Genomic DNA, 26,134 nt, shown 5'->3' on the forward strand with positions numbered 1-26,134 from the left:
GTCCTGAGTCGCTGGCTGGCCCTGAATGGCTGGCTGGTCCTGAATGGATGGCTGGTCCTGAGTCCCTGGCTGGTCCTGAGTCGCTGGCAGGTCCTGAATGGCTGGCTGTTCATGATTGGCTGGCTGTTCATGATTGGCTAGCTGGTCCTGAGTCGCTGGCTGRTCCTGAGTCCCTGGCTGGTCCTGAGTCGCTGGCTGTTCCTGAATGGCTGGCAGGTCCTGAATGGCTGGCTGTTCATGATTGGCTGGCTGAGTTGCTGGCTGGTCCTGAATGGCTGGCTGGTCCTGAATGGCTGGCTGTTCATGATTGGCTGGCTGTTCCTGAGTCGCTGGCTCGTCCTGAGTCGCTGGCAATTCCTGAATGGCTGGCTGTTTCTGAATGCCTGTCTGGTCCTGAATGCCTGGCTGGTCCTGAATGGATGGCTGGTCCTGAATGGATGGCTGGTCCTCAATGGCTGGCTGGTCCTGAGTCGCTGGCTGTTCCTGAATGGCTGGCTTGTCCTGAATGGCTGGCTTGTCCTGAATGGCTGGCTGGTCCTGAATGGCTGGCTGGTCCTGAATGGATGGCTGGTCCTGAGTCGCTGGCTGGCCCTTAGTCGCTGGCTGGTCCTGAATGGCTGGCTCGTCCTGAATGGCTGGCTGGTCCTGAATGGCTGGCTGGTCCTGAATGGCTGGCTGGTCCTGAATCGCTGGCTGGTCCTGAATGGCTGGCTGGTCCTGAATGGCTGGCTGGTCCTGAGTCGCTGGCTGGTCCTGAATGGCTGGCTGTTCCTGAGTCGCTGGCTGGGAATGGGGAGGTTTGCGTGTTGCGGCGTAAAAATTGAAGCACGTCAAAATGCATCAACACGACGAATCTAATATGGCATATAAACAATGCCATACTTGACTGAGTTTGGCTACATCGAGGCTCACTGCAGTAAAAAAGACATATGGAGGATCAGATAGTAGGTAAAGCAGCGCACAGCTACAAACACTCACCCGGATTAGCATGACGGTCAGAAAGCTAAACAAATAACCCGCAAAATTATTTTAGTCCGCGATGTAGAACACTGGTTCTGTTCTCGCTGTTGAATTGCTGCTATGCGCTAATATTTCACAGACAGAGCGCCGCTTCTGCTCCACCTGGTAGTGACTCTCACACCGAACCTCTGCTTAAAGATGCAGCATCTAACTTAAAACATACATTTTACATACATATTAAAACTTTCGCTATCCTAAACATGAGACAGATAATCTCTGAAAAAATAATTGATCTGTAAGATTATTTGTTCTGCATAATTACTCTGCTCAGTCAGAAACAGTCAATCAGCACTAGCAGTAATCAGCTTGCCGCCATGCTACCAGGAAGTTTTCATTCAGTAACTCTGGATTGTTTATTGTAATGGATCCTGTATTTGCCTTTGAATGTTAAGTTTTATACTTGAATATTTTTGGCAATGTTGAGAGGTTTTATTTTGGCTCTTTGCATTATTTAGCCTCTTCAGAGCCTCCATAAGTTATCAGTGTTAAAGATAGTATTACAGATAGCAGTACAATTTGCACAATGCCTGTTTTGTTTAGTTTTCTTCTTGAAAAGAGTTATTAAAAACAAGTTTTTGTCTAAATTAAGGTGAATTTATGGTTCCTTTTTCCACATAATGTAACCGGTAGTGTTTATGATTAAAAAAAATAATACAAAAATTATGTGATCGGTATCGGTGATCGGCCCCCATAGGTGATCGGTATCGGCAGGAAAAAACCTGATCGGCACATCTCTACTGAAAACTCACCTTATTTGCATATGCATGTTTTTTTTAGCGGGGTGGAATAATTTTGAGATTGAGGCATTCTGATCGAAAGCACCATTTGTGTTTGATTTATATAAAAATCCTTGTAAAATGTATTTTCTTTATTTAAACTTTTCTTGTGTACAATTTGCACAAACAAGTTCAAATTTTGCCAATAAATATTTGCATTGGGGATTGGAGTCATTTGTATAGCAATTGTGTGCACAATACATCTATACGCAGTCCCATAAGAAAATGTGTTATTTGGAAAGCTAGCTACAACGCATAAACACACATTTCCCACAGAGGCAGACATTTAAGGACATTAAACATTGATGGGAAAACACAGTTGCAACCCCACAGGAAGAGGTCTTTGGCTAAAGGTCATAGTAAATGTAGTTGTTTGAAGGTGTCTGGACTGTGATAATGAAGAGAGAGACAGCAGGCTCCCTTCCCAACGTTAATGTCCCCAATTTACCATCTAATTACCACTCGGCTGGCTTCATAGCCACACTTATCTAACCAAGACCCAGGCAATTTAATTTCTGATTGTAAAACCGAAGCGATGGAGGGAAAGTTGTGGAGTGAGGGCAAAGGGAAAGAGCGAAATATGGAACGATGTTAATAAATTAGAGATGGAGAGAGAAAGAGAGCGACGGAGATTGGAAAAAAAAGTGTTAAATGTTGTTAATAATGTCAAACAGAGGGAATGAAAAAAACTCAACAAGAAAAACAGATGTAAAGAGGAGAGTGGGCTGACACCAATTTGAAAAGTTCACGTCACTCTACTTGTGTCAAGGAAAGAAGGGGATGAGGAGAGGTGGAGGAAGAGAAGGATGAAGACAAGAGTGGGGAAAATTACAGATAAGAGAAGTGGGGACGTATTTAGTTATGCAGATGAACTTTTAACTCTAACAATTGGTGGTCGGGAATGTATGGAGAGCAGGTTAATAGAGATTATTGCCTTATTTCCGCAGCAGATAAAACAAGCAGAAAAAGCAATTGGAATAACAAAAAAAACTAAACAAAAGGTAACGTAATGGTTTAAATTAAAAGTTACAATATTTGAAAGATTAATGAGTGAATCTTCAAGTCAGAATAGGACACAGAACTTGGGCATAAATGTTGTCTTGCTCAAATCCATATTAAGAGAAAATAAGAAACCACCTTTGACCTCAACATTGCTAACAGTTAGCTATGCAAAGTCTTTGATAACACAGATAGATTTCAGTGTTGTGATGCATTTATCTTTCTGTTTCAACCTTTCATTTACCTGGCTAACCCAGTACCTGATTATTTCTCAGCGTGCATCTCTGATAACTACACAATGACGAGATTGATGTCCATGGAATAAAGATCCACTCACGTTAAACTCACCACCAAATCATGGGTGAGCATGAATCATTATGTACTTTGTTAAAATTTATTACAACAAGGGGTGACCATTTATTGTTATAAATTTCTTATAAGAATTTGGATTTATCTTCACCACTAAATTCTGAGTACTAATGTTTGAAAACCTCATGATCTAATTGCATTGTCATGATTACATTTAGTGATAAAAAGCAGAGTTCTTTGTGTAAAAACACAAACAAGTAAAAAAAAAAACCAAGGAGGATATTGTGAAGAAGTAAGCATCCATCATTAATTGATGTGGAGGAAAAGGACCGATGCACACGCAGGAGGCAGACAGAATCATTTGTAAGGTGTTATACTAAAGTTAAACCAAAGTGGAAAACAACAGTAGAAAAACTGCCTAGAGAATAACTGAGAAAAACAAACTATGCTATTTTAAATTGTGAATATTATAAAAACGTAAAGAAAATAATCAAAAAATAAGAACCCAGAAAGATAACTCAGACTAGAGGTTTAGAAACAAAACAGAGACTATAACTTCATTACAAAGTGTGATTATGTGTCATAAAGAGCAAAGTTGGGAAATTCTTCACCATGTAAAGCAGATTTATCCTCCACATGAACTAAAACAACAGGAAGCCAAATTAGCTTGTGAAATTAACCCAACAAACATCAGCCAAAAAAAATGAAGTAAATATTGTGATAGTTTACTTAGAACCAACACTCCTTGTGTTTACTCCATAGATCTCCAGGAATGCTGTCATAACTCTATGATAGCCATTTTCACTCACTGGGAGCTAAGTGAGCTAAGTAAAGCTCAGTCAGCCAAAAGCCACAGTGCAACCATGTTAATATAACCAATGAACACATTAAACACAAGCACATACACACGCATACACACGCAGACTCACACACCCTGGTAAGGCATCTCATGGTTAGACAAGGAATCAGCAGATTTTCTCTGCAAGAGCAACACATCATTATCTCTTGTTATTTTGGTGCCAGATGACTTCCTTCACAAGAGTTGTTTTTAAATTCCTGGATAGTGAATCCCTTCTACATTATGCAGAGATAATTTTGTCCTAGTGTTGTATATTTAAAGAAGATGCATTACATTTTTAAGCAAATCTCTTCAGGAGAAACTAGTTCGCAGAGATTTCTCAGCACAACGTGTCAATTCAGTGCGCACTTAAGCTTATGTAGCACCTAATGCCTGCCACTACAGTGATTACTAATGCAGGGAAGTCTGGCTTTTAAGACAGGTAAAACAGGTCCACTTGAATGCAGATCACCAGCAGTGCTTCAGCTGGAAAGTTGTTCTTACTATTAGCAGTGAATCTGCATCATCTGCATTGAATAATCATTCGGGTGTGTTTTGTATCCTGCAAAGAGCAGATAAATCACTGCTCCTAATACAAGTGAGTGTGTGTGTGTGTTCGTGCATTTATGCATGTGTGTGCCTGGATAGTGATTCACAGAGCTGAACTAGGAATCACTGGCCTTGGAATTAAAACGTTACACACCGTGGTGTTTGTATCGGTACCTGCAAGGACTGCAAAGCATTTAAATCAGAACAAGTGTATGCAACGTGAATTAAAAGGTGTCTCCACTAAATGTAACATTTCTGTTACTTCAGCATAATTAGCGATAAAGGTTTTCTGTAGGTCTGTTTAATTACACAACCCACATACATAGGTCAATTAATTGCATTTTGATGCATATTTCTTTAGATATTTGAGTGATTAAATGTGAGTATTAAATGTACCTGCAGATCTGAGTGCTGTGTTCAGTCATTGATACCAGCAACTTGAGTGCGTAGAGCGGGATAGGTTCTGCCGCACAAAGAAGAACTTCGAACCTGGGCAGAAACAAGCTTAGTACTTAGTGTATGATGCTTCGTCAGAGGAAGGTGAGGTGACTAAAGCTATAATAATGCAAAAAGGGAGTTAGAGGGCAGAAAAAATTCAGTAGCTTCAACCTTTTAAAACTGGGCTGTGAAAGGTAATAAAGGGAGTAAACTGGTAAATTAACACATACAGTCGTGTAAAATCATAGCATAATGTTCCCTTTTAGGGATTTGTTTGACCTTGATATCTGATATAAGTATCGATTGTTAATATCAGCTCAATTTGATTTACTGGACTGATACCAATGTGTTAAAAATGACTATTGTAGGCCAAAACCGTTGTTAGTGCCAGTATATCGCATATCACTGCCATTTTTTGTCTAGCCAAAATAGCAACTTCATGAGACCAACAGGAGTTCTTAATAGTCATAAAAAATGTTTTTACTGATAGATATAAAGACAATAAAGGTATTAAACTTTTTTTTCACAAAATATATTGCTATTCAGTGCCAGAAAATTCTTTTTGTTTCTTAAATAAACAAACAAACAAGCAAAAAAACATAATTAAAAATACAGCAAGTCTGTCAGGAAAGGATTTGGGAGACTAACCAACCTTGAAAGCAGAGATTTGGTGAAGACAGATAAGACTTGGCTGCTGGATCTTCCATCTCCACTTCTTTCAGTTGCTCCTCCTTCTGTCTCTCTCCTGTCTCTCTTTCCCTCTACTTTGTCCTCATTTTCATCAGCATTTTCATCATCTTTTTGGACGAGCATAACCAGGCTGAGTTCAGACAGCACCTTCAAAACAAACACCGACCACTCCACTGCAACGGGGAGAAAGAGAAACCAAATATAAATCAGTGTTTACGGTTTGGCATTCAGGCATCTGTAATAAATAGGAGCCTTTAGACCAGCGTGTGCTACTGGACTTATTTGGCTGACATGCAGCATGTCATGTTTTATGTACATCGCTTTCTGATTTTTGATTGTCAAGACGCAACATTTTATTTACCTAAAATCCCCTTATCTACTGAGAAACCATTGAATCAGCTGAAAGACAGCTTGCAGCGAAGGTGTAAAGGTGCAGCTGTATGTTTCGATCACAAGCATTGCTCGCCATGTCAGTTTCTTTAAAGAAAAAACTACTACTAACAAAACGGTGTTACAGTGCAAACATAAGCTAAAACAGCCCAACTAATATAGCTAAAGAAGTAGCCTCATTACATCATTACAATATAAAGAAAAGAAATGATAAAAATGTATAAAGAGAATGAAAAAAAAATCCATGCTAACAAAAACAGCCAAAGGCTCAAGGTTACAAAACATTTTAGACTAAAATGGAATGACAAGTAACAAGGAAACAAGATGTTAATGGCAAACAAACCCCCCCTTTACCCTAACAACCAGTTCTGCTGTGTGGGCAGTGGGCACCCACAGCGACTACACATTAATGACTCACAGAGGGTCTAAAACAAAAACAATGTTTTAAATTACTGTTAAGAGTGATTTACACAAGCTACTGATTCTCCACCTTTAAAAAAAATCAAGGTTATCTCTTCTGGTTTATATTCTTGCTTCTCATTAGCAGTTGATTTCCAACTATGCACCTGACTCATTACATAAGCCCCCCTACCCCCAACCGTCTTTCTATATTGATACATTACAAACACTTTCTTTTGTTTTATAACAGATATATTTCAAGTGACAGGGAATGGAAAAAAAGAGTCTGTTTCTCCTATTAAAATGATCCTATGCCTGAAAACTTGCTATTCAGCTTTTTCAGTTCCTTCCCACTCCCAGCACTCTGATACTAGCCTCTCTTTCTATTGCTATTCTGTCTAATTCGCTTTATTAAAAGTGACACACCACTCATACCATTTCTGCTGAAAGCCAGAGTTGTCAGAGGAGGTAGGACAGCATCCACAACCTTCAGGAACAGAAGAAGACAGAATGTGGCAGAATCATTTACAGTCTGGCGAAACGCAAGTCCAGCCGGAGATCATATGAGAACGTGAAACAAATCACATCAAGCAGTAACAGAAGGAAGATAGTATCAAGCAGTATGTAAAAGGAAAATTGAATTGTCCTATATACAGCATTAAAGGGGTAGTTCATGATTTTCTGCAGTAAGGTTCTGTTAAAAGGTAAAAAGCAGTTAAAATCATATGTGCAGCAGATGACTCTCATGTGGTCTTCATTTAGAATAAAGCTAGATTATTTGGTCTGGAGGCAGAAGCTAATAGCGAGAAAGTATAAAGGTCAAGATTAAAGCAAATTTCTATAAGTTCAACCTCAGAAACATCATAGCTGTTGTTGGGAACATCATTTTACAAACCTATACAGTCATGTCTGCGTAGGATGGTTATTTAAAAAGAAACCATTGGCTTCCATGAAGTGGTGTACCGTCACTGATGGTACACCACAACTGTATGAAACAACTGTATGAAACACGTAGTGAGAGTTTCAGGTCAGAGAAACCACTGAACAAAATAATAAAGCATTTTTTTATTTTAAGCTGTTACAATACTTTTTACTTTTATGTCAGACAGCTACATTACGAGTATTATGTTTAAAAAATAAAGGTAAAACATTGGTGATTATGTAAAAAACAATCTGCTCCTTTATTAATAATTATCCTTCATTACCTGAAGTGACAGCGATGATGGCTTAAATGTCCACAGGTTAGCATTCACAGAAGAAATGCTTTGGTATTGGCACCAATCTAACAATCTAAAAAGCCATTAGTGCCATCTTTTGAGGATTTTTACCCAGAGAATCTCTGACAAATAAAATATGAACCGCTTCTAAACTTCTTACAGAAGCTCTTTTCAAAAAACTTGAACTATTCCATTATTATCTGTTAACAGCTAAGTCTTTTGCATCCTTGTTGTCTTATGTGGGAGAGGGGGGAAAGGAAATATACCTTCTTAAGTAAACCAGTTAATAAACTGGCTGCACGTTTAGATTTTGTTGAAAAGGAAACTCTGTGTTGCATTAATTCCGGAGGCATCAACCAAGCAGACCACTGTCACAGAGGGTCAAATTACTATGGAAATTCACTGCTGAGTGATTCTTCTCATTTATTTATTTATTTTAGGATCAAACAGACGCATGTTCCAGAACTGTCAAACCCTTATTTAGGCAAGAACTGTATACCACAAATTTGCATGATTACTAATATTACCATAGAAACAAGACTAGCACAGACACAGTGTGTGAGGTCATTACATTAAAAGCACAAGAAGGAAAACTACAAAGGAAGTTTCCCACTACCTAATGGCCTGCAAATTAATAGCAGAACCATCAAAAGGCTAGGTAGAGCGTGTGTGCACATGAATGTGTGTATTTGTTTGCGATTGTGGTTTTGACCCTTTTACCTTGTTAGCATGCCATCTACTGTCCAGTGGAGCAAAACCCCCCCAAAATCAATAGTATCTTCTTTCATTAGAAGATAGATGCTGCACTGCATATAATACATTAATTACAATTATTTATGGAACCCCTGTCAGTACGATAAACAAAACTTTTTGGACTGTGCTCAATTATAACAGGGACTGAAATGAGTTCTTCCACTTTTTTTCCCGTACACTTTTTACCACTGAGCTACTTCTGCATTCTTGTGTAAGTTCAACCATTCAACTTTTACTATATTTTGCTCATTCAGGACACTACGACATCTTCTACGGTAGAGGAAATATAATTTTTTTTGTGATCGTCTTAGGCCCCATTGAAATTAATGGACCATCCCATAATTTCTGAGAAATTCTGCTAAAACTTTGGCACCCTTTCACATCTAACTACTTTTATTTATTTCAACTTTTTCATAAATTTTACAGATTTCATAATATCCCTCTTCAAGTTTTTGATTGCATTTTGATTTAGACTGGGTTCCCAATCTAAATTTAAACCCAAAAATCCTTCCAACCATAATTCCAACCTTCCTTCCAACATTTAAATTAATTTCCAACATTTATTTCATTTCCCTTTGGTGTCAAAGGGAAATGACACCCTTTGACACCAAAGGGTGTCAAAGTATTTTTGAATTTGAATTGAATTTGAACCCTAATTCCAACCCTCATTAAAACGCTCCTTGAAAACCCATTTCCAACCCAATTTGCAACCTTCCTTCCAACGCTCTAATGCTATCACTGGTATTTTAGCTTTTAAGAGGGTGGTTTTCTCACACTGCCTGGAGTATGTGGCTGCATGTGAACATGCTAGTGCTTGCCTAGTTGCTTTAGCTAAGCTTAGTGTTTTAGCTAATTTTTGCCTTTATATGTGTTTTTCAGACTGATCGGAATATGTTACAATAGGTTGCTAGCCTAGATGCTATCCTTAGTATTTTAGATAGCTTTACGTTTTTAGCTAATTTTAGCTTTTACGTGGGTTTTTTTCACACTGCATGAATTTTACTGTAGGTCAATTTGAGAAGGGTAACCTACATGCTATCATTGGTTTTTCCAATGATAGCATGCCAGCTTTATTGGCTAGCTTTAGCTTTATACCTCATTCTACCTTATAAACTGCTGCGACCTTTACAGTTTAGCTTTGGAATCAGTATTCTGCACCAATTTCTAATAGTCTTTGTGTTGAACTTTGTATTGACTAAAGGTTTTCACTCCTCTTTAACAGTTTTTTTTATATGTTTTGCATGTTTTTTCCTTTATTACATTGTCTAAGTCTTCTAAATTCTCAATTCAAATACAGTAGATATGATTTATGGATCTGATTGTCTGCAACGTGTTTTCCTGTTTTCTTGGTTTACTGATACACATTTTTCAGTCTTTTTTATGTGCTTTAATGACAACAGAATTAATGTAAAAAAGTTTTATTAAGAAAGGTTTTGAAATAGACCAAAATAACAGAAAACTTTTCTTGTTACACAACTACAGTTGAGAAGTTAGAGATCTCCCAGGTAGCAGTCCATGTCCTTGTCCAGAAACAATAAAAGCTAATCTGAGCTGGCTTGGGGGTAATTAAAGTGTCTTCCTGTGTTATTGACAATCAGTAGCTGCAAGTCTCCTCTTTGCTCCATTGTCTGTTCCTCATCTCTTTCTTTTCTCCCTTTTCATCCTGTCTGCTTCCTGCAGCGCTCCATTCCCATACGTCAATAGTCATTAAATACAATCTCATTGTTCCATCCCGTGCACATCCACACATGCACGCTTGCACAGAACTCTCACAAATCTGACGAGGTTCGCTTGGTTCAATATTTGATTAATTTCTTGCCAATAGCTCACACGTTGACCCGCTGTTCTCTGATATCAGCCAACCGGTTAGAAAGTGTGAAGGGCACATAGACTATAATACCAGGAGTTACAACATGAAATTGACAAAGTAGGCTGATTACATAACATAATTTAATGCAGGTATTAAGCGGACACTTTCATCTAAACTGACAACGTGATGAGCAGCAACTAACACTTATAAAAGAAAGAAACTAAGGTAAGCCATATGTTTTAGCTCTGAATCTATTTAAAGTGCAGCTGTCATAAAGTAAAGTGTGAAATAGACTTAAGTTTGTTTTGTGGTCTAAGAAGAGAGAAGTGTCCTCAGAATCCACTCATACTTTGTGTATCTTTAGTACATAAAAGACACTTTATGTACTTTATGATATTTTATAAAGCTATACCCTCGCACAGTGGTTCCTAAATAAAGGTTCACGACCCCACTGGGCATCAAAAATCAATAACTATAGGGTCTTGAAATATAAATGTATATGTAATATAAATATAAGCCTTTTAAACAGCCAGACAAACTCACAGATATGTAGACAGACACACACTAACTCAAACATTCAATCAGGGCAACATCAGAAAACATATAGGAAGCCACACATGCATATACTCACAGCACAATGATACTGAGTGACTAGAGTATGGTGCTGACTCAGGACCTCCACAATGGACAGAGATGTTCTAATCAGCTCTTCGCATATTGCAACACCTAATGAGGAATGAAATTTATCAGCAGCACAGAATCAGGATTGAGGGATTAAACTCCCTAATTGCTTAAGATGGTTGAACGCTGATGCAGTTTAAATGCGTACTTGGAATTCACAATTCACACATTTCTTTTTAGGACTGTGTCTGTTTTCCTAACCACACATGAGTATTATTATGGTTTCTTATTTAAAATGTCTAGTTAAAGTATACACGGTTTAGTCATAACATTCAGAGTCAAGGCAGCTTTAAAAATTAAAAACTGTAAGACCCAATGATGGGTATTAAAGTAAAGAAATATATTTACTAAACACCAATGCTAAGTGACTTCATATCGATATATTATGACTACAGAAAAAGCTGTAGATTCTCATTTGGCATCTACGTAATAATCGATGGAAAAGAACTGACCGACACCACTGGACAGGTTAGTTTCATTGGACTCCACAGAAATAACGTAGTTCTGAAAGAAGAAAGCAGTAACACCACAGAAATCTTATGTTATACTTGCAATGCTGCAGTAGGGTTTGTTTGTGTATGGAGTAAGAGGTTGGATTTTATCCTGGGTTACTAATTCCACTGTGATGCTGCAGTTCAGACAGTAAATATTTAGTGTGAAATAAAATAGAAAACAGTAACATGTGGAGGACTCTGATTTAGTTTACAGTAAACCTTAAAACATTTTGACGAAAAAATATCGTAGTAATTAGATCAGATAATTCTATACAATTGTAAGTAGTGTTTGTATGAAGGTGGCTACAGGGAAAAGTGAACAAAATAATCAAAGAAATCAGAAAGTCAGAATGACTAATGTTCTGCAAATATAATAAGTTTTTTTTCCATGACTAAATGTCATATGAGTTGGTCGTTTTGTCAATTGTAGTCTAAATTACCAACATAATGTGCAGAACTACAAAAACCTCTAGTGTTTAAAGATTTTTTTTTTCTTTAACCAGTCTATCAATAAGTATAAAGATCACTCTAAATGACGGAAATGACTCAAATCCAACACAAATTGTAATTAGTTTCAACATCTCTTGTGGTTTTTGTCTTTAGTTTATAATAAAACCTAAATGGACATTTAGTAAAGGTGACTTATAAAGCACTTACAAGCAGCAATCCAATTTGAACCAGAAACTCCTGGGTTACAATTCGAGCTCTAAAGACCTGGAGAGAGACGAACAGACCAGCAAGTACAAAAACAGAGCGGTTCATAGGTCAGCAAAGTAAAACAGTCAAGAGGTAAACTGACTCACGCTCGATGCTTCAACCAAATAGGTGCTTCTTAAAAACATCAACTGAAAACATTGCTGAAATATTAACTCAACCATTAAGTTACCTGAGATGAAAGGAGCTCTAGAACTACAGACAACGTTGGCAAAGTCTGTTTAAGCTGTTTACTCTGAGCTGCAGATGGGTGTTTCCTCCCAATCACATCTCTCAGTGCAGACAAGACATCCTCTATAAGAGACAAGATGAAGACATAAAAATGGAAGAGAACGAACAAGAATGGCCAATAATACGGATGAATGACACTAAACAGAAAAGCTGCCAGTGACGATTATGATATCCCACAAATATTATGTTTTCCTTGCTTCGATCATTCCTTTATTTTGCACGTGGTAGAAATTAATATAATTGGCCAAAAGTATGACTAGCTAATAAAGTGTGAGCGCCTCCTACCTGTCAATAAAAATGCCATACATTTACTAAAGTCAAAGTTATTTTTGGTGATGAAGATATTGATGAGAGTGTAATTTTCAATATACTTTTAAGCCCTTAGGAATACAACTGTCTTAAACATAGGTTTTAAACTGTGATAACTTAATTTGAGTGAAAAAAAAAATAATTCAAATGAATAAACTTTTACAAATCCCATTTTATCTAGTGTGTGTGTGTGTGTGTGTGTGTGTGTGTGTGTGTGTGTGTGTGTGTGTGTGTGTGTGTGTGTGTGTGTGTGTGTGCGTGCGTGTGTGAGAGGGGGGAGGGCGTGTGTGTGTGTGTGTGTGCGTGTGTTTGTTTGCTTGAGTGAGAGTTGTTCCAAGCCTACCCATTATCACCGGTGCAGCTCGACTAAAATGCAGCAGCAGTAAATCCAGACACTGACAGAGGTATCCTGATTGGCTGGGGTTGTCTCTGACAGGAGTGGCTTTCCGCAGGTCTCTCTCCAGGTACATCACAAGTCTGTGCAGACAGACAGTGCAGGATTGTACTGTTCCAGTGAGACGTTTACATAGACTCATCGCGGCTTAATAACCATTTTAATTTTAGGAGCCCCGTATGGTGCAGTTGAGCCTTTACACAACTGCACCGTACGGGTGCAGACTTTTCAAAGCAAGAGAAGAGGTAAACCAAATACTGACTCTGTCACCTAATCATTGCAGCTGAAATTGAGAAAAGTTTGTTTTATTTTAAGTCTGGTACACGATTTTTTTTTGTCAGTGTAGGTCAGACTTAGGTCAGAGTTCTGGAACGACTCAAAGAACATTACAAAAAACAATTTTGAGGTGCGTTTGGGGTCAATTTATCTGAACATGTTTTAACAATTTAACAAAAAGATGTAATAATTAGATTAAAGAACATTAGTTAGGATGTTCAGGAGCACAAGCTTCAAGAGAAGAATGATTCCCACATCAAAATTGGTAAAACAAAGTCCGGTATGAAAACCACCTGGGCTTCCATTACACCTCAGCAGAATCACAGGCTGATGATTGCCTCCATGCTACGCTGAATTAATGCAGCATTCATGCAAAAGGAGCCTCAACCAAGCATGAAGTGCATAGAAATGAACATACATTTCAGAGAGCTGGCATTTCAGTTTAAAATAAATTTTATTATTAATATTATATAACATTTTAATTTCTGAGAAAGACATTTTTTGCTTTCATTACCTGTAAGCCATAATCATCAAAATAAAGGAAGAAATAAAGGCTTGACCTGCTTCACCTTATGTATAATGAGTCTTTGTAACATAAGTTTCTCTTTCAAAAATATAAAATTTTCTTACATACCTGTTTATGAGTATTAGCAATCAGTTAAAGAAACATTTAACAACCTCCTTAACTTTGGCTTACACCTCATATCTCATAGTTTAACATTCTAGATCATCAAACCTTTAAATGCAGCAGCGTAAAGCCAATATAAAGACAGATTAGGATAATCATAAAAACACTCATATAGTAAAGTTGGATCTTCGGTCCAGATTATAGAAAGAAAAACTATGATTTATATACAGGAAACAGCCCAACCATATTTTCCATAGCATAATGATATTAATGTTTGAGGACTGCTCTTTTACAAGACACCATCAAAAGTTGTGAACAAGCCAGCCAGCCTGCTGACCAGAGAGGCACCGCCAGCTTACCACCATTTTGTCACTGACGGCCGGAGACTCAGAAGCTGCTCACATAAACTGACCCGCAAGTCGCTCACTGTGCGGCTGAGTGGGTGTGACTGGATATGCTGAAAGCCATCACATTCCACCCTCGCTGCCAATCTTGACACCTCTTGGTGAGATTCGAGCAAGTTTATCTCACAGAGACAGGCATGCATATTTTCATGTTATCGAGGTGCTAATTAAACACAACGCAAGGCTGCGAGAGAGTGAGACTAAGGCAAATATGTGTCTCTGTGTGGCTGAGTCATGTGGCGTTCTCAGTGGGAGAGAGACAGGCAAACCAAATCTAAACGCTCCAACTCTGCTTACAGAAGGAGAGCAAGTGAGGCGTGTGAAGAAGCAGGCAGAAATAAAACAAAAAAAAACAGCCAGAGGAAATGAAAAACAAAAACATTGAATTTCTATAATCCTGCTCTAATGTAATAAAAGAAGATGTGTTTACATGCGGTATGGTAAGGGAATCGACATACGATGTTTCGGGGATAGCAGTGGATTGTGGAGAACGGTGGGATCAAAAAGATCACAAACCGATTGTGTTGCATTTCCATTTTCTTTCACTGTTTATTTCTCCGGTGAAATTATGGTTATTTCACAACCCAGATTTGTATGAAATCATTTTTTTTACGAGACATGTTCAGAAAGACAGTGTGCAGGTGAGAGGCATAGCGGATCACATTCCCCTGTAAGTTATCTATAAAAAGATGTGACAAATGAAAGTTAAACAACTGTATGTCTGCAATGCTGCAGCCTATTTAAAGTTAAAAAACTTGTTTCCTGAGTTACTTTACATACCAGAAGAATGAGTAAAGAATTTATTTTGCACCTAATATGACAATTTCTAGTGAGTCAAAGTAAATGAGTAGCTTATGACTTCCTTTTTTGAAACACAGACAAATCAAGTGGTGACCACATTGGCAGATTTTCAGCTTGATCCCTCCTGACAGTTCACAAGTAAGTTGGGTAGAAACCAGATCTTTGTACGCACACTTAACACATCATGCCTAATCTCTAAAATGCAACACAGATATAATCATTTTTTGGTTTGGATGCTGTTATGAATGAGAAGGACTCAGGTAACAAGCTGGAGCACCAGTTAAGTGAAGTTAGATGAATACAAAAATGAAAATTGTAATTTTTATAACACTTTTAAAACATTTTTTGCAGTCCATTCAGGCTGCAGGAGAGAACACAGCTTTAAGAAGACAACAAGAAGGCTGAACTTGACTGTAGAATAGATCCTATGTTTCATCTGTTTGAGGTTTAATCCTCTGTTTCTCATGATATGTGCTCGATTTTGTTGGCAGCTTTTTGAAAATCTTAAATTTAAGGTAAGGAACTACAGCATCTAGAATACACACACAAGCAGCTGTTTTAGCAGCAATAGCCATATAATCACCAATTTAAGAGCCCAGAGACAGCTTAAAATGTATTTATTATTTTTTTTAAAGCATGGGTAAGTCATGTCTTATAAACTGGCTTGTTATTGCTCTCAACAATAAATTGGACTTGGCTAAAACTGGTTTGGGCAGGTCATAGTTTTACAAAAAAAAAAAAAAAAAGGGCTTTGTAAATTGGCCATAAGATTTTATTTAGTGCATCTCTCCCCTGGTGTATAAAATCTTTCTCCAAGTTCCCATCCTAATATATTTCTAAAGAGGGCCAGTTCAAGAAAGAGCTGAGCGAAAGTTGTGAGGAGCCAAGGGGAAAGAACAGATGAGACACCAGTAAGAGAGAATTATAATGATTCATGTGTCAGTAATTTCAACATGTAGTTAAATTGAAAAGCCAAGTGGGAAGAGGGTTGTATAGATGCATGGATGCAGGAATCATGCATTTCATCACATGCTCCTGACACATTCAATGCTGCAATGCAGCGGGGTGAACCACAGGACAAGCTGCTAATAAACTGTTTGAAGTTTGAAAAAGACTAAACTGTATGTGGCTAAATTAAATTTCTTGGGAAAATCTATTTATATTAATATTCCCATAGTTTCTGCATTAGCTTAACACAAAAGGTTATAAAAACTATAACTACTTTGCTAAAATCTGCAGGCAGAATTTTGATGAAAGAAGTTTCTTCTGTAAACGTTTCCGCAAGACGTGCGATTTACAGCATCAGAATGTGCTGTTTTGACCCAGATTTGGTTTTTTAATCTGAAAAATGTTTTCAAACATTTAATCTAAAAATACTTCTTCAGCCATAGAGAACATATATCCATTTGTCTTACCAGAGAGTACACAGAAGAGGTCATTTATATAGCAGTGTTGTTAGATAAGAAAACATAGCTGTACTGAAAGCTACAGTTAAATAATTAAAGGGAAATCTCACCCTGAAATGGAATTCAAAAATGCAACGTGTTTGTTCTCCGACAGTTCAGGCTGTGTGTGAACGTATACCGCTACATTCCAGAGAAGCTAATTAGCCAATGGTTTGCCAGACTGACTGCAGCTAAGAGGACGTTTCTCCACTCTAAGCCTCGGTGCCGTCAGACAACAGGAGGCCGTGCAATAAAATGTGGTGAGTTGAGAAAAGCACAGCAGGCAGGCGTCACATTTTAGAAACAAGGAATAAAGTACAGTTTAAAAAGCAAAATGTCTTTAATTAGCCAAGTAGAAGTTTTCTAGCCACTTAGGTTGCTCTAGGTTGATACCTAGAGCTTGTAACAACTCAGTTACAAATAGTTATCGTAATGTCAGTTTGTTGTTGAGTTCTTCAAATTGATCTACCTCCTGCCAAATACTATAGATTAAGATGGATAAATAATCAAATGATGTGTAATAGAGAATAAGTTCACTATTCAACTGTGTGTGATCGATAGTGGTGTACAGTGTTTACCTGTGCTGACAGCAGTAGAGCAGCATTTGTGTGTTGTCCTGTGTTAGCAGCAGTAACAGCAGTAATGCTTTGGCTCTTGTCACAGCAGATGGGCTCTCCAAGCAACGCAGCACTTTCAGAACCAAATCCTACAAAACAGAACCACCATTGAATCTTAAGTCTGCAGGCTGATGATTGTTGAAAAACAACAACTGGCAAACCACACAGTTCCAGTTATTAAAGGAACTCTTAAAAGCTTCCACGTGTTTATGTTTGTGATGGTAGGACAGAAGAGGCTTTTTCTAGCACCCTTAACCACTAATTAGCATGCAGACGACATCAAAGTTTGCTGTTTTGAGACTCTGTGACCCCTACATGCCATTATTTGTTGCACTTCTCAAACAGTGACTTTTTGAGATTTTCTATTGCCTTTACTGCCATGCTTGGTGACAAGTTTAAACTTGACAAAATGTCTGAAACAAATGGACCTCTGTGTCTTATATTTAAACCATAGCGAAACAGAAATCACAGATTACTATTGAGACACTCCTAGGCTCTCACCAACTGAAAAGAGCGAAACATAAATTATAGAACTGCTTTCTTTAGCGTGTTTTAACATTTTAGGGGAACAAGCAATTGTGCTACCAGTGATTTTAGGGAAGTAAAGAAACAAAAACAAGAGCTGTGCTTAAAACTGTAAATGATAAAAAAATATATATATATAATCCTGTTAGGCTGCACTTTATGACATACAAACGTTTCAACAGCCATTCCTTTAGCAGAAGTAGCACTAACTCCTTGGGAAAAATAAAAATAAAAATCGGACTGACCAACATTCATTAACAGCACCATTATCATCAACACCATACACAACCAAGTGTGTGTGCGTGTGTGTTTAGGAGCAAATGTGAAAGCATGTTCTAGTCTGTGTGGTGCAACACACCAAGTTAATTAATTTCAAAGCCCAGCCGTGTGCTCTTAGCTGATAAGTCCCTCCCCACTACCCATAATGCTTTGCTGAAGTAGAAGACTGCAGCGTATTCATTCAGCCAATTAGCCCAGATACTGACACACTCAACAAATTAGTGTTTGTGCTTCTGAGCACACAGTCACAGTCCCTCTTCACACATGCATGTACATGCATGCACACACACACACATGCACACGCAAACAGACAGAGTTCTGTGTAAACAAACTCCTGGACTGTCTGTCTTTGTGCCAGGGGAGAGAAAGAGGGTGGGGGGGGTGAATGCATATCAGTTTATAATTAGAGCAGAGTTGAAGTACTAAGTTTGTATTCTGGTGTTAAATTGGAAGTGTTCAATGCAAATAAATTCAGTTCAGAGTCAATTACCAATTCTAGACTGCAAGTTAAAAACCTTCAAATCAATTTCAGCCCCTCTGCCTCCCCAACATTAACACATCACATACACACTAGATGGGTTTTCTCATGAAAAATTAAATAAGTAACTCCTGACAAATTAGTTCATGCACAGTTCAGATTTAGTTCATGAACTATGTAGAAAAAAAAACTGAGAGGAGGTAAACCAGCGAAGACAAACAGAGGATGAATTGTAAGGATTTTACAAACTATGGTTTTTATATTGCGCATTTATTGATGAGTGTTTCCAATCATAACCAATGTATTAACATTAAGAACATTTCTCACTAAATCTCTTGTGCTCATCGGCAAGAACCTGAATAACCACAACATATCCTGCGCAATGTCATATTAAAACAGCGTTGCTGCTTGATAATATGCAGCCCGAATAGCTTCAAGTTTGACATTTGAACTTCTTGTAATATCTTGCACATGTGCTTCGGAGAGTGCACATACCCGGCTCTGTGTGATCCGATGTTTGTGGATGTGTGAGGCGAGGAGGGCAGAGGCCGCAGCAGTGAGCAGGTGCTGCTGCACCCTGGACCCTGCTCCACCTATGCCCTCCAAGACGGCTGCGGGGCCACAGGTGTCAATCACCGACAAGAAGACTGCTGGGTCCAGCCGGGTTAGCCTTGAAAGAGACTGGGGAAACAGGCGGATGAAAACGCACGCTCATCATGAGCTATTTTACAGCATGTCATTCATGAATTATGAGTCCGCGTCTTTGTAAAGCTATATGATGCGCTTGGGGTCTGGAGTGTGAAGAGGTCAAAGAAAATACATGAGTAGGTATCATGTAACAACAACTCACTTGTAAAATTTTCCCCACACGTGACAATAACAAAATGAATTAACATATTAGAGTGCATTGGTGGGTGATTGAAAAAATGGCATGGTGTAATAATCAACAGTGATTATACTTCCAGATACTTCAACATTCTGCACATTCTGTCATGTTAAAGCCTCCAGGATATTAGACTGGGATTTAATGGGAATGACAAATACAACAACTGCATAATTATGAAGGTGATTAAGCACAAATATTATGAAAATAATAAACTGCAGTTTTACTACCAATAAAAATCTGCAAAGTGTAATGCATTTGCATTCAGTCCCTTTTAAGTAACTACTCCTAAATAAAATCCAGACAACTGCCTTCAGAAGTCGTCTAATTAATAAAAGCATCCCCCCGTTTCCGACTTCATCTCGGAATAAATAGAAATTCATGTGTTGCACCTGCAAACCATCACCTTAAACTGGCAGGCTGGGCCAAATGGAACAAATGGAAATAGGAAGTAATATTTGTAATTTTCTTAGAGCTATTTCGGACATGACACTGAAGACCCACCCCTATGGTAACACATCACAATGGTATAATTATGCTGCAGGGATATTTTTTTCTGGTGAGGAAGACGTATGATGGGAAAAAGTATGGAGACTGGACAATTCTGGAAAAACACAGTAAAACCTCAAGCCCAGACTTGAGACTGAGACAGAGGTTCACTTTCCTGTTGGACATACAGCCAGAGTTTCAATGGAACAGTTTCAATCAAATCATGTTTAACGTTTGCATGGCTTAGTCAAAGCCCAGGCCTAATTTTAATAGAGAATCTGTGACAGAACTGGAAAACTGATGTTCACTGATGCTTCCTTTGTAATATGGCTGAAGTTAATATTAAAAAGAACAGGCAAATGTAACTGACATTTTTAAACAAATAAAAATCTGAAAAGCATTTACTATTTTATTAGTGTTTGTCTTTTATATAGAACCTCAATAAGATGCATTAAAGTCTGTGGTAGCATCACAACAAATTTTTGCTACCCTTCCACCTCTTTGTTTTAGGCTGCAAGGTTAAGCGTATTAAAATACACTTTAAAAACCAGCCTTTTTTCCTTCAGTTTTACCTTGAAGCTGCACTAGATGAGAACATTTTTACTCAATGCATATTTTCTCCGCTTTACAGAAGGTACACGACATGCCTTTGTGTTGAGTGAATGTCGCCAAGCGAGCTTACAGAGATGGCAGTGACTCTGACGGCCTCCGCCGTCGAGTGACTGAACAGGTACCACAAAGCGGAGCCCATCTCTGTGGTAGCCAGGTGACGAGAGAGACCAGAGATGGTCGAAGAGACGTTTTCTACAGCTTTTGCAGCCATATGATGAACCACGGCATCATCCTGCAAGAGAGATACATAAACTCAGTTGAAATTTTTAGCAAGGGTTTAACGGTGCACCAAAATCATGACTCTGTGTGATTTCAGTACACTTCAATGAAGAAACATAAATGAAAATGTTAGTTTTTTTCACTTCAGTCAGCATTAAAAAAAGAATTTTCTTTTTTAAATTTCTGAAATCATCATTTAATATAAAGTGAAAAGTTGGTACTAATGTTTTGACCCATACCCAATGATAGATCGTATACTATGATATAGTTAATGTTGATAAATAGAAATTTTTGAATCAATCAATCAATCAAATTTTATTTACATAGCACATTTCAGCAGCAAGGCATTTCAAAGTGCTTTACATAATTAAAATCAAAACAGCATGTGACATTGAATAAACAGTGAGAAAGAGATTTTGAAAAAAATAAAAATAAGACTGGTTGAAAATAGAACATGCTTAAATCTCTTTGGAGTTATTTTAATAATTTGACAGCGCAGGAGACAACATTTTCATGGAATTGTAATTTTCACTTTTTACCAACCATTTCTCCAAAAGACATACTGATGCCATATCCTGATAAATATATTTTTCCATTAATAAGAATAAATCATCACACATCCTGCAACCATTGCAGTCATTCAGACTGTGTTTTGAATACTGCAGCAATTTACAAATACTAAATTAAATTAACACATCATAATTTCAGTAAACACAAAAAGTATCGTATTTGTGCTTGTGTGCTGCATATGTACGGTATGCAACCGCACACCTTTGCCTGAGCAGAGAATAGCTTCTTCTTTTCAGACAAAGGGGACAAGCTAATGAAATTTCTGTGGCTGAGGAAATTAGTTTTTCCCACAAGAGTCATTGTGGAGAAAGACAGGAAGTACAACAGATGTGATTGCCTCTGTCAGGTTGTTATTTCATTTCACCATGTTACATCACTTTGACGCTACTCTCTCCAAGGTGTGAGATGCAATGGAACTTCTTCCAAAATAAATCTTACTACATTTTTAGGAAAAATGGCTTACAGTAATAGCGGCAACATTAATTCCACCACACCAATTTATCATGGTCATCCTGTAAAAGAGCAGGTGACACTGATGACACTTCAACTAAACCCCTTGTCGCATTTCACCCTCTAGCGTACAATTAGTTTGCAGAGTGCCATATAAATAGTGAGGAGATGCAGGAAACGACTCTAGCAAAAAACAAATATTTTCAATTTAAACAGTGCAACCTTTGAAACTGTGCAGAGTTTTGGATTTGTATTTTTACCAGTTTTAGCTGAATTCATGCCCAGCACAATGCAATGCGGCGAAATTTCACAGCCCAGAGCAGTGATCACATTTGAACAAAAATCCTTTTTTGTTTCTTAGTCAGTGAATGCACCATAACCAAGCAAAAACAGGTCACTGTAACAGCAAAACTTTTTAGTACGGGAAGGAAAAATGAAAGTTATGTATTTTTGTTACACTGAGGTGCTTTAAAATAAATGCAGATAAGATTTGGAAAGCTATTCTAAAGTAAGAAGTCTTTCAAAAACATGTCCAGACATTTCTGTGGTCCATTCAGGTTGCAAGCCAGAGATGGCTGTTCGACTTCCAGCAGACAACAGGAAGGTCAAGCGGAGTTCAGTAAAGTTGTTTTGTTTCTGGGTTTTTTTACACTGTCAACCTTTTTCTTTCATAAAACGAAGTGGTTTTGGACATGCCGACACCTTTTGGAAATCTCAGAGTTAAAGGGTTGGACTTAAAAAAAAAAGTTCTATGGAGTAGGTCCCTTAACTGTAGTAGAAAGATGTTAACAAGCTAACGCGTTAATTCTCCACCTCATCTAATTTGTTGAATAAACTGACCATGAGTCAGGATAATTTTCAAACAATTAAAAAACCTGGAAAGCACAACATCATACCAAGTTTAACGAAGCTGTACAACTAATGCAAAATTCTCAAATAGACTCTGTTCTCGGCAGAGCTAAAGCGCACTGGCAAGTCACAGCTGATTGGAGGGATTGGCTGATTGCAGCCAACAGGCTGAAGCAGAGAAACCTGCCATAGAAATAATAGAAGTTGTTTGACTGAACAAAGTGCAACGATAGTCGGTTGAGAAATTATAATTTGCTGATATTTGCTAACATGTTGTTATATCCCGCTGCTATGAAGATTTTAATTTTAAGTTATTTTAAATTTTTAAAGTCTGGTAAAAGAGGCAATGTATGTCTGTCTGTTGTGATCCTGCAGTTCATATGTTTACTTAATTCACAATAAACTCAAGTTAAAGTTTAAAATGTCAACAATATAATCATGTTGTATATTTTTAAAATAGTGACTCCACGGTGTGCTGTGGTGGCGCAGGAGTTAAGCACAACCCAAACTCTGATCACTGCACCTTTAACTGTGCTATGAGAATAAGTTATTTTTCAAATTAATTCTTTAAGTGATATCTAGAGAAAATTAGCACTAATAAAGTTACATTTAAAGGACCACCGTTTTCAAACCACCTTTATTAATAAAACATTAATACAAGCAAACACCGACCAAAGTAATGAACATAAATTAGTAAAAAGAGAAAATAAAGATGAAACTGAATAAATTACTTAAAAATATATTAAAACACAAATATAAAGCGTCCGCAAGTATTTGCGACAGAGACATTACCAAAACAGCTGCTTTCAGCACAAAAACTACATTTCCACTTCAGATGTTACAGAAATTCAGGTCTATTTTTAACATATTTTGAGGGATTAAATTTGCCACCCACCCAACACGTTAACAAAACTGACCTGCTTCCTGACCTAATGAACAGAAAGCAGGTCTTCTCAGGACCGCAAAACCTAAAGAGCTACCTGTGGCATACAGCGGTGGCCGGGCTGTGATCCATTGTCACATCCATGTTGCGCATTAAAAAGATACATCATATTCAACCAACACAAGGACTCTAATGATAACTGACAGCCTAAATCACCAACCTATTAATTCAATATACGACATCACAGCATGTTCCCAACACCAGGGGACTAAGTGGAGCGGCAGCATAATGAATCCTCTGGCACCCCTTTGGGAGCCAGCGGAATGGTCTGTTCCAGCGTTCCCCAGGCTGTGCGGAGCAGCTCACTAATGAGCCCACGGGGGAGCCCCCACTGTCTGTGTGTTTAATAGACTGTAGCCTTGCCAGGCACTACACAGGGAGAGAGGGTGGAGGTGGTAGTGAGGGTTTTGGGGGCGAGGGGTGTTACATGAAGAGAGAGAGTGAGAAAGATATTCTTACAAGTGGTGAGAAACAAGCAGAAATTTCATCATTATAATTCAGAAACGGGAAACGCATGAAGAAGGGAGAAGGGAAAAGGTGATGAAGTTATCCTCAATGTAATATGACCATGAAAAACAGAAGGACATTTATTAAACTTGACGTCATGGTGAAGAATAACACCACTGGATTATCAGTTGTGGAACATAACACAAGGAGAACTTGTCATAGATACATCTTTTGTGAAATGACTTAAATTCTGTTGCGTTTGTGATAATGTCCAAAAAATAAAATGCAAGGAGCATTTGACACAATGAGAGATGTACGGATATCCGTTACTATGTAACAAAAACTTCAACAGATTTTATCATTAAAACATGTTTCACTTGTAAGCATATTACCATATTACAGTGGCAAAATAAAGAGATCCAGATTACTGGAGCATAGAAGCTTCTCCATGTTTGGTTTTGGTTCTGTGGATGCAGAGTAGAGCAGAGTGGATGAGTTTGTAATTGTCTTTATGTTTCTCTGAAGGTTCAGGCCCGAGTCCATCACTACGCCCACATGTCAGATCTGGTCAGCAGTTTCTAGCTGCAATAACTGAACGAGTAATTTAGTTTTAGCAAAACTGAGCTCATTAATATTGATGCACGGACAGACATTGATGCTGTTTTATCTACAAAAGGTGAAGCGGTGCAATTTATGCAAGACCTAGAAGAAAAACATATTTACACAAGCTCTGGTTCACAAATCTGTCAACAGCTTTGAAGTTGTTCTCATAACATTAAATATGAGTTAAATTATATGTACATATGTTGTAAAGATTAATTTATTTGTAAGTGCTTTGAAAGTCAAGCTAAATAAATTAAGACTTATTTTTGCCCATTCTTACTTCAAGCTGGCTCTAGTCAAATTCAAATTCAAAAATGATTTATTAATCCCAAAGGGAAATTAAATGTTGTAGCTCACTGATTCGGGTTCTTCAAAGAGTCATTGAACATGGTGATGGTTGATGGCAGTAGCGGTCAAGATCAGTCCCGTTTGATGGACAGTATCATTTAATCACAATTTTCAGTCTTGCCACCGATTCTAAATTGGTTTAGGTGTGGATTTAGACTGTGCCATCCCAACACATGGACAGGATTCGATCTAAAAAACTACAATGATGCTTCAGCTGTATTTTTAGGCCACCATGCTTTCTAAAAGCTTAACCCCCACCCCTGCCTCAAGTCTTTTGCCTCTTTAAAGATCTGCTTCCAAGATCAGCTTTTGTTTAACTTCATCCATCTTCCCAACCCACCAGCTTTCCTGTCGTTTCTAACAAAATTAATCCCTTAATCATTATGCTGCCACCACCTTGTTTCATTGTAAGGCTGGTGTATTCAGGGTGATGCGCAGTTCTATTTTTCAACCACACGGCATTGTGCGTGTAATCGTTAAAAGTTCAACTGTGGTTTAATATTACCAGAGCACCTTTTTTGACATGTTTGCCAAGTATCCCTTAATGGACTGCAGATAGGACTTTTTATGGCTTTTCTTTCACCAATGACATTCTTCCATAAGTTTAGGTTAGTAACCGTATCTTAGTGGAATTGCAGTTGTTCTAAACTCACTCCTTTTGTAAGTGGTTATTTTCTTTCCTCTTTCTGCCTTTCACCTCCCAACAGTCCTATTTCTCTGCTTTGTCCCTTCATCTTTGTGACACTGTTTGTCTACTAATGTTCACAAACGCATACAGAGGAACTGTATTCACGATGGAATTAAATTACACATAAGTGGATTTTTTTTTTTACAGTAATTACTGCTCTGAAGGCAAATTATTGCAATTGAATTTATTCTAACCTTTTAAGTGCAAAGCACTTAGAAAATCACGCTTTTGATTCCTTTCATTTCATAATTATGGGCTACTTGGTGACAAAATGTGAACAAATTCAGAGGGTATGAATACTTTTGCAAAGCACTGTTGACTGCAATAAGAAGCCTTACATCTAAAACTCAGATGCAAAGCTTTTTCTTCTGCATTGCCCAAAGTTGCATTTTTGAGAGAATATGAAAAAGAAAATGCAAAATAGCTCTTGGCAGAAGGCGAGTAAACAGAGAAGGAATGTGGAAGCACATGGGTGTAGATACTTAAAAATGTAACAGTATTGAAACTCTGTCCAGCAGGAGCAAAAGCAGAAACTCAAAATGCACACACACACACACACACACACACAC

General features: G+C 37.9%; 1 protein-coding gene across 10 annotated transcripts in view; it reads right to left on the reverse strand.

Moving 5' to 3' along the window:
• Positions 1–26,134, reverse strand: part of ulk4 (unc-51 like kinase 4) — a 98,350-nt gene that overhangs the window by 43,328 nt on the left and 28,888 nt on the right. For all 10 annotated transcript variants that reach the window (XR_535782.2, XR_535780.2, XR_535781.2 and 7 more), the window contains exons 21-31: positions 20,519–20,680; positions 18,960–19,145; positions 17,144–17,271; positions 12,961–13,094; positions 12,250–12,371; positions 12,021–12,077; positions 11,322–11,373; positions 10,820–10,914; positions 6,844–6,895; positions 5,582–5,792; positions 4,888–4,980 (exon numbers count right to left, since the gene is read on the reverse strand). Coding sequence is in view for 5 of the 10 variants with exons in the window: in XM_008432070.1 (XP_008430292.1) it covers positions 4,888–4,980; positions 5,582–5,792; positions 6,844–6,895; positions 10,820–10,914; positions 11,322–11,373; positions 12,021–12,077; positions 12,250–12,371; positions 12,961–13,094; positions 17,144–17,271; positions 18,960–19,145; positions 20,519–20,680 (1,292 nt within the window). In the remaining 5 variants the exon portion in view is untranslated. The remainder of the gene's footprint in view (positions 1–4,887; positions 4,981–5,581; positions 5,793–6,843; positions 6,896–10,819; positions 10,915–11,321; positions 11,374–12,020; positions 12,078–12,249; positions 12,372–12,960; positions 13,095–17,143; positions 17,272–18,959; positions 19,146–20,518; positions 20,681–26,134) is intronic.

Source organism: Poecilia reticulata, linkage group LG16 (genome assembly GCF_000633615.1).
Source record: "Poecilia reticulata strain Guanapo linkage group LG16, Guppy_female_1.0+MT, whole genome shotgun sequence".
Classification (NCBI taxonomy): domain Eukaryota; kingdom Metazoa; phylum Chordata; class Actinopteri; order Cyprinodontiformes; family Poeciliidae; genus Poecilia; species Poecilia reticulata.